Source organism: Nycticebus coucang, chromosome 6, assembly GCF_027406575.1.
Source record: "Nycticebus coucang isolate mNycCou1 chromosome 6, mNycCou1.pri, whole genome shotgun sequence".
Lineage (NCBI taxonomy): Eukaryota > Metazoa > Chordata > Mammalia > Primates > Lorisidae > Nycticebus > Nycticebus coucang.
In genome coordinates, this window is record NC_069785.1 from 100,519,923 (window position 1) to 100,531,993 (window position 12,071).

General features: G+C 41.5%; 1 protein-coding gene across 1 annotated transcript in view; it reads right to left on the reverse strand.

The window, feature by feature from the left end:
- BTBD1 (BTB domain containing 1) overlaps window positions 1-11,870 on the reverse strand; it is a 58,145-nt gene extending 46,275 nt beyond the window's left edge. The window contains exon 1 of the mRNA XM_053593327.1: window positions 11,312-11,870. Within this exon, the coding sequence (XP_053449302.1) occupies window positions 11,312-11,703 (392 nt within the window). The 5' untranslated portion in view covers window positions 11,704-11,870. The remainder of the gene's footprint in view (window positions 1-11,311) is intronic.
- Between the last annotated feature and the right edge of the window lie 201 nt (window positions 11,871-12,071).

Genomic DNA, 12,071 nt, shown 5'->3' on the forward strand with positions numbered 1-12,071 from the left:
TGCCATATTTTGTGATGAGTATACGAAATTAATAACTAAGTAAGGCTCAGTCCTTCATGGCTGGGGGAGGGAAATGAATAAAAAGAAAAGAAAGGCTCAGGCACAGTGGCTCATGCCTGTAATCCCAGCACTCTCAGAGGCTGAGGCAGGTGGATTGCCTGAGCTCACAGGTTTGAGACCAGCCTGAGCAAAAGTGAGACTCTGTTTCTAAAAATAGCTGGGCATTGCGGGAGCACCTGCAGCCCCAGCTACTCAGGAGGCTGAGGCAAGAGAATCATTTCAGCCCAAGAGTTTGAGGTTGTTGTAAGCTGTCACGTCACAGCACTCCACTGGGGGAGACAAAGTGAGACTTTGTCTCAAAAAAAAAAAAAAAAAAAAAAAGAAAGTTAACATTTGTTGAATGCCTACTATAAGACAAATACCATCATCATTTAATCCTCCCATTTAGGCACTATATGTATTATCTGCAATTTACTAATGAAAAACTAAGGCTGAGGAAACAGGAAAGCTGTTTATCCTAACACATCATTGTTAGGCTCTGTATGTATTACCTACAATTTACCAGTGAAAAACCAAGGCTGAGGAAACACGAGAGCTGTTTATCCTAACACACCACTGTTTCTAGTGCCATACCAGGTCTAAGGCCACTAGGAGAAAAAAGAGACTGTTTTGGGTTGAGCCTGTTCTATCACTTGCTAGCTCTGTGACTTTGAAGCAAGTTGTGGCCTCTCTAAAAACAGATGAGAATGACAATACTTCATAATGTCATGAGGATTAACTAAATTAAAACATAAAGAATTTTGAATAGTGCCTAAGAAAAAAATTAGCCTCAGTAAATGTTGGCTACTTATTTGTACATGATCTTATTTTTAATGCTATCTTCCTCTGCATTTTGTAAGATTTACTTACTTTTACTTTTTAGTATCCTCCCATTTTTCACACCAGCAATCATATGTTTAAATTTCTAAGAACTTCTGCTTTTTTCTTTTGGATATTCCTTTTTTCTCCACAGCATTGTCTTGGTTTTATGGATAGATCTCAGGTCTCAGGTTTGGATGTTATTAACCAAAATTTTAAAAGTTCTCTTCTGTTCCTAAATTACCTATTAATCTTTAAGAATCAGCTGTTCTGTTTATTTCAGTCTTTGTTATTCATGTTCTGATTTTCCTTATATGTCAAATGATTAGTGACTACCTCCAAGTTCAGTATTACGGTAGTTGTTCTGTATTCAAAATAAAACTCTTGGCTCGGCACTTGTGGCTCAAGCTGCTAAGGCGCCAGCCACATACACCTGAGCTGGCGGGTTCGAATCCAGCCTGGGGCTGCCAAACAACAACAGCTGCAACCAGAAAAAAAAAAAAAAAAAAATATATATATATATATGTAATATATATATGTAGCTGGGCGTTGTGGTGGGCGCCTGTAGTCCTAGCTACTTGAGAGGTGGAGGCAGCAGAATCGCTTAAGCCCAGGAGTTGTAAGTTGCTGTGAGCTGTGATGCCACAGCACTCCACCCAGGGTGACAGCTTGAGGCTCAGTCTCAAGAAAAAAAGAAAAAGAAAAACAAAATAAAACTCTCTCCAAAATGGAAAGATTGGCTGGGTGTGTACACAAAAGCTTGTCGACTGCCACCTTGTAGTACACTGGGAAGCCAGACTTGGGGTCAGGGACCCCTCAATGCCATTATGAGAGCTTAACCCTGGGATCTCACCAGCAGTCCCAGTTTCTATAGGCAGTTTATTCAATTTATTTAGATGAGCTTGTCAGTTCTCACAGGGAATTAGTCTGCAAGAGCGGTATGAGGGATGGTCAACATGCAGGCTTTAATTTCCAAGTTCCAGCACTGCCTTTTCCTTTTCACCCTCCTTACTTCTAACTCCTAGCCCAGAACCAAGAATGGCAGCCCCCACTTCCACTGCAGCTTTGAAAGCTCTGGATTCTGGGCTCCAGATTCAGCCTCTCTAGTTTATCCATCAGCCAGCTTTCACCTGCTTTTTACACTGCAATTACATCTGCTTTCTGCTTTTTACACTGCTGGTCCTCCCAATCCCTCTTTCTCCTTATAGTAACAGATTGTCTTTTCCTTTTTTTGTTGAGACAGAGTCCCACCCCATGCCCTGAGCAGAGTGCAATGGCGTCTTTGCTCACTGCAACCTCAGACTTGTGCTGTGGGCATCCCACTGCCTCAGTGTCCAGAAGCCACTGGGATTACAGGCGCTCGCCACAGTGCCCGGCTGGGTTTTTCATTTTTTTAGGAGTTGGGGGTCTCACTCTCACTGGTAATAGTCATTTTAATTGAGAAAGAGAGGGAGAGAATGGAAGAGTGAGGGAGAGAGAAAGTGCACATGTGCTAAGAGCATCCTCAATTCCCTTCATGAACTAGACAAACTTATGCCATTTTTGCTTTAAGCACGAGGTAGAAATCTTTACACCTGCCTTAACTTTCCGAGGGTAAAAATTACTGGTGTTGTGAAACACAGCAGAAATGTGGGGCCTTTATCGCCATTACCTTCATATTTGAGTAGTTTCAAACTTAAAAAGACAAGTGCCACAAAGTTGAAGTACATGCTTTTATGCAAATCTGTCATTGGGGGCTCAGATTTAGGAAGATCTCTGATTTAGGAAAAGCTTTGTAGAGAAATTTCTACTTGAGATAAGACCCTGAATATGAAAAGAGGGTGGGAAGAACATTCCAAGAACAAGAGAGAATTGTTTTTACGCTATTTTGTATGAGACCCCCTCCCATTCAAACTGCTTTTATTAAATTATACCTTGGTAATGTACCTTTGGCTTATATCAAATAATAATTTTAAGAATCAACTATATCTAAAGCATACAGACCAAAGACACCATTCATTATAGGAATGCCTGCATGCGGAGACTTCATCAGGATTTTTTTTTCTGATCTAATTATCAGATAGTGTTATACATCTCCTAAGCAGTTGGCTTGTTTTTTAATCTTGTTAACACTATGAATTATAACTGTCCAGCCAGGTTTCTCTTCTGGAGCACTACAAGTTAAAAATTAAGTACTGGGCAGCACCTGTGGCTCAGTGAGTAGGGCACCAGCCCCATATACCGAGGGTGGTGGGTTCAAACCCAGCTCCGGCCAAACTGCAACAAAAAAATAGCCCGGCATTGTGCCAGGCTAGTAGTAGTCCTAGCTGTAGTCCTAGCTACTCAGGAGGCTGAGGCAAGAGAATCACCCAAGCCCAAGAGCTGGAGGTTGCTGTGGTCTGCGACGCCACGGCACTCTACCAAGGGTGACAAAGTGAGACTCTGTCTCAAAAAGAAAAAAAAATTAATATAAAATAAAATTAAGTACTAGACAAAGAACAATAAAAGAAGGATCTCTGTGTATGGTTTTTTTTCCTCTTCATCGTTCTTACAGTGTCAGGCACAGTGCGGGCACCTGTGTAAGTCATAATAAATAATGTCAATTGACTAGGTAAGTCAGTACAGGTTTCTATGTAACAATAATAGGGAAAATATTTTCATTTTTAATAAGAAAAAAGTCATTTAAAAATCTTCTTGGCTCCAAACATGGTAGAAACAAAAATAGAATTAAAGACTTAAGCATGTTATTCCTGAAACTTCAGGATCACTAAAGGACCAGTACTTCCTCCACCTGCCATTAAGCACTACAAGGAATAAAATGGTTAGTGCACAAGGGCCATCTCAATCCACCTTGGGTTTTCTGACCAATTGGCAGCCTTTCATAAGGATGTCCAGATGGCAATCTCCTACCATATCCAGTAAGCCTGGGAGCTGAGAGTTGGAGGGGCAAAAGGAACCTCTGCACCCTCAAAGTAGAGATTTTTAAAGAATGAAGAAACAAGCTTATTTGCTACCTCAGGGAATTGTGGTCCTTCCCTTTGGGCTAAGGGACCACATTGTTGTTTGGAGTCATATACATTCTCCCTCCTAGAAATACATTTTAAATGGCGGCAGAGGTACAGAATAGCATACCGATCTTTCTATCACATACAATCCCACCTTTCCCTGATGGTCTAGTGGCTAGGATTTGGTGCTTTCACACACAATGTCCTCTCTAGGGCCCCATGTGTGGTTGGCCATGACAAGAAAGGAACACTGAACAGGGTTCAGTGGCTCACACCTGTAATCCTAGCACTCTGAGGCCCAGACTTTGAGAAGTAAACAAGAAAACATTTTATCATCTCTGTTCCTATTCAGATTTCTAGCCCATTCCCTTTTTTTTTTTAAGAGACAGAGTCTCACTTTATCACCCTTGGTAGAGTGCTGTGGCGTCACAGCTCATAGCAACCTCCAACCTGAAGTATGAGTTCAGATTTCTGAAGCAGCAGTGTAATTTTTGGACATTTGAGATAATTTTTTTTTATTTGTAAGTACTGTTATTATATTCTGGATATATCAATCTTTTGTTAAAACCTAGTCTGGCTTATTCTTTTAATTTTGTTCATTATGTTCTTTGTCATAAAAAAAGAAACCTTTTGTCATAAAAAAGAAATAAAAAAATAAACAATAACAAAAAAATAAACAAAAAAAATCTTTTGTCTTAAAAAAAAAACCTTACAAATCCTTTGTAAAACCTAGTCTGTGGCTTATCTTTTAATTTTGTTCATTATGTTCTTTGTCATAAAAAAGAAACCTGTAATTTTATTGCAGTCAGTTTAAGCAATCTTTTTTGTTGTTTGATGATTATTTCACGAGTGAAAACAAGGACATAAGACAGGCATACTTTAAAGATGAGAATGTAGTTTTCATCAGTGTCTTCGATTTAATTTGGATTAAAAATTGTTTGACTTCGTGAAATTCTTCTAGATATTACCCTGGCTATAAGATTTTAGTAGAACCAGGCAAGTACTTTATATGCTTTTATAACTCTTTGTATGTTACTCAGAAATTAAATGAAAATCCATCAAAAAAAAAAATCTTCTTGGCTCATATTTTACTTAAACATATTGTCTACATTTCTACTTGAGTGTTTCTATAATACAAAAAATGTAAGCCAGCCAAGATTTAAAGCATAATTAAAAAATCAAATTCAGGGCGGTACCTGTGGCTCACTGAGTAGGGCGCCAGCCCCATATACTGAGGGTGGCAGGTTCACACCCCGCCCTGGCCAAACTGCAAACAAAAAATAGCCAGGCATTGTGGCGGGTGCCTGTGGTCCCAGCTACTCGGAAGGCTGAGGCAAGAGAAATCACCTAAGCCCAAGAGCTGGAGGTTGCTGTGAGCTGTGACACCACAGCACTATACCGAGGGCGATAAAGTGAGACTCTGAGAAAAAAAAAAAAAAGAAATCAAATTCAATGTTGTCACAATTCTTTAAATTTTAAAATGACCGCTTAAGTGCCTATATGTAACCCCCTAAGGATAAGAGCACAGAGAAATTATTATATGTCCTCAAACTATTCCTATTTTCTCCCTAAAGATGAATGTTTTACCTTTCCAAAAAGGTAAAACGCAAGTTATATTTAATCTAATTATAATTTTTAAAAGGCTAAGGTGAAAACCTGATTTTATATTAAAATCATCACAAGATTCTGTATAAAAAAACTTGTACCACTACTGATCCGTTCATTTCATTAAAAAAACTGGAGGACTTATTATATACAGACACTGTAGTAGGTCCTAGAGATAAAAATATGGGAAAGATAGCTTTGCCCATTAAAAGTTTACATAGTCATCCATTGCTTAATGATGGAGAAATGTTCTAAGAGATGCACTGTGGGGCAATTTTGTTGTGTAAACGTCATGGAGTGCACTTACACAGACCTAGATGGTATAGCCCACTACACACCAAGGCTGGTGGTACAGCCTATTGCTCCTAGGATACAAATCTGAATAGCATTTTACTGTACTGCAACTTTTCTCTTTTCTGCCACACTTCAGAAGAATAAAAGCTGTCTTGGGCCACACACTAAACCACACAAACACTAACGACAGCTGATGAGCAGGAGAAAAGGTCCATGCATAATTCTCATGATATCCAACGTGACAGATAAGCAAAACAGTCCTCAAATAATCTGCATGTGGCCCAAAAACTAATGTTATAATAACAAATATATATTAAACACTAATATCTAATACAAATCTCTAAAGATGTTCCCCAATAAATTATGCTGTCCAGTATTCATGCCCTTATATAGAGTTCTTCTATGACAAATCTGAGCCTGTCCTATGTAAATCTCTTTAACCAACAGAATATGGAAAAGTGACACTATGCCAGTCTGGGGCCTATACCTTATGGATGCCTTGCAGGCTCCTGCTTTTATGCGATCAGGAGTAATGAGCCAAGAAGTCACACTACCCTACTGGAGAGACCAGCCAGAGCAACCATGTGGAAAGGGAAAAAAGGGTTTTTTGACTCATCCCCAAATCTGAGTCAAACCTCTAAATGATGCTAGCCCAGGATAAAAGTCTTCTTTCTCAACTATTTTATCTAACCACAACCACATAGATGACAAATAAGCACCCAGGTGATCCCAGTCAATCCACAAATCAGAAAGATAATAAAATGGTTGTTTAAACCACAAGGTGTTGGAATGGTCTGTCCTACAGCAATAGATAACCAAAACATGCTATGAGAGATTAGATGAGCCATTGTACAATTCTGCCTGCGGGTGGAATTCTCATAGACAAGGTAAAGTCTGAAGATTATTTAAAGTACAGTAATTAAGTGTGGAGGTATAGGCAGAAAGAGAGAGAAGTACAAAGGTAAGGAGGCCTTAGAAGGTGAGCACTAAAACGCTGAAATGCTGAGGGAATGGAGAGAAAGAGGAGAAAACAGAGATCAAATCACAAAGGTTCTGTGTATCTGCTAGTGTTTAAACTTTATCCCATAGGCCAAAAAAGTTATTAAAAGGTTTAGGGGAATCAGGCCAGGCAGTGTGGCTCATGCCTGTAATACTAACCCTTAGGAGGCTAAGGCAGGAGGATCACTTGAGGCCAAGAGTTTGAGACCAGCCTGAGCAAGAGTGAGACTCCATTTCTATAAAAAATAAAAAAATTAGCCAGACATGGGGCATGCTCCTATAGTCCCAGCTATTTGGGAGGCTGAGGCAGGACTGTGTGAGCCCAAGAGTTTGAGGTTGCTGGGAAATGTGATGATGCCACTGCATGCTAGACTGGGCAATAAAGACCCTGTCTGAAAAAAAAAAAAAAAAGATTCGGGGGAATCATATGACAATATTTGGATATCAGAGATAATTGTTAACAATGTGAATGGAGAGTGAAGTCTAATGGCAGTAGTCTGATTGAAGCAATGCAGGAAAAAAAAAAAATGAAGCGAACAGGGTAGAATCCTCAGAAATGGTCCAAAAAGGAAGAAAAATATGTAGACTAGAAGTGAACTACAACTAGAAGCCAAGCCCACAAGTCACTTCCCAGCTGACCCACAGAATCACAAGTGAGAATAAACTGTTGCTTCAGGGATAGCAGTGGTTCTCCTGTGGGTCACGACCCACAGGAACTGTATTAAAGGGTCGCAGCATTAGGAAAGTTGAGAACCACTGACTTATATACCATTATGGTAAAAGCTGACTGAAGGGTGCTGCCTCAAAGACAACGGTGCTTAGGAATAGGAAATGGCACACAGTAAGCACTCACTAAATGTCGAGTATTTTTATTAATTACATGTCCATCTGCATGGGTACAAGACATTTTTGTTTTATGGTCCAGTTGGACATGAAAGTGTGAAGCTAAGCAGGGCCGGGGAGATACAGATGAGGGAATAAGTTATGTCATGGGTTTATGGAGAAAGGAAGACAACAGCTGGGACACAATCCTGAGGAACAGTTATGCCATGCCCACTTCCAGCCATCATGCCATTTCTCTGTTCCTTTTCACAACAAAACTCCTGAGAGAATTGTTTATACCAACTCTGCCTACAGTTCCTCACTTTCCCCTTTTCTCCTCAACATAATCAAATGAAATCATTTTTTGCAGCGTTTATTAATAGCCTCCATCTTGTCAATACTAACAATCAACTCAATGTCCTCATTTTTACAAACTCCCAACAGCATTTAACACTTTCCACCTTTGACAAAGTTTTCCACTCTCTTTCTTGAAATGTTTTCTTCAACTTGACTTTCAGAATACCATGCTCCTTACTTTTTTTTTAAAACAAAAACTGTCAAGCTTTCCCTTCTAATTCCACTGACAGGTGCTTCGCAGTTTCCTTTCATGCTCCTTTCCTCTTCTACTTCTCTACATGTTGGAAGATCCTAGGGCTCACTCATCCATGGACCGCTCTTCACAATCTACATTCCTTCCCTAGGAAATCTCATTTGGTCTCACAGTTCAATTACCAGTCACTGAACTTTCAAATTTATACTCCCCTAAACTCCAGATTCATATCTCTTGTCTGTACCCCTACTTACATGTCTTGGAAGCCCTCCCTTTAAAATATATCTAGAATGTGACTACTTCTCATCTTGTCCATTGTTACCTCCAAGGTATAACCATCATCACCTCTTACCTGGGCTACCCAAAGCCTCTTAGTTTATCACCCTGCTGCCTAAGTTACTCTCCCACAGTCTAATTTCTAACCTCACAGAGTGAGTTTTTTAAAACTTAAATCTAATCAAAGCAGTACCCTGTTGAAAACTGCCAAAGGCTTTCCATCACATACCAGAAGAAACGCAAAAGTCCCTCCATGTCTGTAAAACCCCACACAATCCAGCCTGGCCTATCTTTCTGACCTCATCTTCTACCACTTCTCCCTACTCTGCTCACATCACAGTGGTTCACTACTGTGTTCCTCCTCCAACAAGAGAAACTTAGGACCTCCCTAGAATATTTTCCTTGCTTAGAATGTTCCTTCTCTTGAGACTTGATTATTTTTATTCAAAACATTCATTAGTACTTGACACTGTATTATATCTTTGCTTCTTCTAGTAAGATTACATGCTTCAAGAGGGCAAGGACTTTTTCTTGTTTACTGCTTTATCCCAACCACCTAAAACAGGGATTGGTACAGGGAGGCACATAGTAAGTATCTGTCAAATGAACAACTGAAGTACAACATGTAGAAGTCAGGCAGGTTACAGCAAGCAGTTTCCTTAAAGGCTTCAAACTTAAGTTCCTTTGTGTTTAAGTAATGTTAACTATTCAAGTTGTAAACATAATAAAAGTATGCCCAAGCCAGCCTGCTTTTCTAACTGAGCAAGTACCAGCAGGCATCTTTTTGTCACACAGTATTAGGTAAGTACAACATCTATGTGTCACAGCCAGTCAATACCTAAGTTCAGAAATCAGTCCAGAGATCAATTTCAGAATAAAACAATGACCAGAACCTGAAGGATAAACACACCACAGAAAACTTAAAAATAAGAAGTCAAATTGCACTGCACTACATTTTAAGAACTCTAAAATTAACTTCTATTGTTAGGAAAGAATCAACTGATTATTAGCTTCTATGAAAATATGAAATACTCATTTTCCTCTACATTCTTATCTTGGCAATCTAAATTTTTTTTAAAGGAAAATGCTGCCCAACAATCTTTTTAGATCGGTGGCTCTCAAATTTAGCTGGCATAAATACCACTTAAGGAGAGTATTTAAAATGCTGTCAAGGTCTCGCCTCTGAATTAGTATTATGATACTATAAGGAGAGAGGAAAGACTTACAAATTTAATGAACACCCCAGGAGATTACAATGCCAAGGGCCCACAGATCACTGTGAAAAATATTTCTGCTCTACAACATCTAAATAAGCTATATCCAATCCTCTTGGTCAACTTGAAACCAAAAACCAAAATGACCTAGATCCTAGCTTTCAACTTGCTTTTTCTTCTGTAATAAATGTAACTGAAATAACTTGACACAAAATATGGGAAACAAGAAGAAAAGATAACTTTCATCCTACCACCAATGTGCCTGTACTTACTAGCATTTTGGTACTTTCCTCCTTTTCTTCATCTCTAGGTACATGATGTTTGTTCTTTCTTTTCACAACTGTAATCATGGTGCAGTTTCAATTTCTATTTATTATAAATATTTTCCATGTTATTACCTAGTCTTTATAAGTATCACATTTAGAGACCACACTATATCCCATCAAGTGAAACTATCATTGTTTTATCTAGCCATTCCCTACAGTTGCCTACTACCTCACTGCTATAAATTAGGCCACCATAAATATTACAATTTTTCAGTACTTGAATGCTTCTCATGTGTGGGAAGAAAATCTACAGCACCAAACTTTTCCCAAAGTGTTTTTACTACCACTTTTGTCAGAAAGTGCTCCTTAGATTTGTATCTTAAAAATTTCTGTTGGGGTTAATGGAAGGGAAAAATACCTGGCCCTTTTAATTTTAATTTCATGAGTTTAAACATTCTTCATTTAATTGTGTTTTTTCCTCTAAATTATCTATCCTGCCCATTATCCATTTATTAGCAGGACCTTAGTGTTTATTTCTAGTTATGTGAACTTTTTTTTTTTTTATTAAATCATAGCTGTGTACATTGATATTAGTTATGTGAACTTTATGTCTAATTTCCTGTAGTTCTTTCAGATTGAGCGTTTGTAGACAGGTCTATTCTGTCTCACTGACCTACCTGTTTTTGCTTCTGCACTACCCATAACCCTGCTACTTTAACAACTTCTACTCTGACAGTTTAAACCATCTTAGTATAACCGAATACAATGGTGTTCAGGTAACAACCTTGGGCAAGTTAACTTGTTTTCTGGGCCTCAGTTCCATTTGTAAAATGCAGGAAACAATACGTACACCTCCCTAACGGGACTGGTGTGATCCAAACTATAAATTATGATTCCTTTATATTAAAAAGAATTTATTTAAAAAATGTATCAGATGTCAATTTTCTAGCCTCAAATAACCAAAGGCAAACTCGTCACATCGAGGGAACAAATGTGACCCTGTCTGCAGACATACGAGGCAGGTAAACCTACACTTGTCTTGGTATTCACTTTCCTAGGTCTTCACAAATAGTAAGTAAATAAAAAAGTAAGTTGTATTCACTTTCCCAGGTCTTCACAAATACTAAGTAAATAAAAAAATAAGTTAACAAAAAAGCCAACATCAGTGTAGGGAGACTTTTCAGCTAGACCTCTTTTTCTGCAGCTTCTCTAGCCTGGCGCCTGGGCCACAGTCCAGACGCGCCCCTCACCCGAACAGCGTACACTATTCACGGCATTAACATTCACCTTCCCGGGGCAGCCGGCCGGCCGGCCCGCGGGTTGTCATTTCGTCCTTCCGGAGCATCACCGGCTCGGGGGGAAACCGAGGCCCCGGGCCACAAAGAGGGCCCGGCCCAAGGTCGTCGCGGAGCCGGGGCAGGCCGGGCCGCGCCCGCCGCTCACCTCAGCAGCGCCAGGAAGGCGGCGGGCTCCACGTCCGGCAGCTCGATCTCGGCCGACGTGGTGGCCATGCCGCCGTTGAACATGGCGTCGAAGACTGCGCTGCCGGCCGCCAGCACGAAGCGGTGGGCGGGGATGCGCTGCGGGCCCCCGGCCGCCGCGGCGCCGCGGCCCTTGCCCAGCACGAAGCGCACATCACTCAGCAACTCGGAGTTGAAGAGGAAAGCGAAACGCTCCTTCAGCGACGCCTTGGTCGCCTGCCAGTTGTACAGCGGCTCCCGCTGCAGGGGCAGCAGGGGCCCCAGAGAAGACGGCGACGGCGGCCCCGCGGCGCCCGGCTCCGCCTCCGTCCCCGCCGCCTGCTCTTCTGCCGCGGCCGGCCCAAGCGAGGCCATACTCCAGCTGCGCGGCTCCCCAGGCTAGGGAGAGACCTCCCGGCGCCCCGCCGCCATAGCCGAAGCCGCCCCCAGAGGCCGGCGCCGTCTCGCAGCCTTCCGGGAAAGCGCTTCCGGAGGCTGCGCGCCCCCGCCGGCCCCGCCCAGCCTGGCGCGCGCCCCCGCCGGGTGGGATGCGGAGGCTTCGCCGCGAGTGGAGGACCGCCGGCGCGTAGGGGGCCGGTCCGGCTGTAGGCGGCCAGGCGCCACCTCTGTCTGCGACAGGTTCGCCCTCGCGCCTCTTTCCTCAGGCCCCTCGTCACGGCTCCAGTGCCCCCAAGCGTACCTAGGACGCGTCAGGTCTTTGCCGGGGGCCTTCTCTCGTGGAA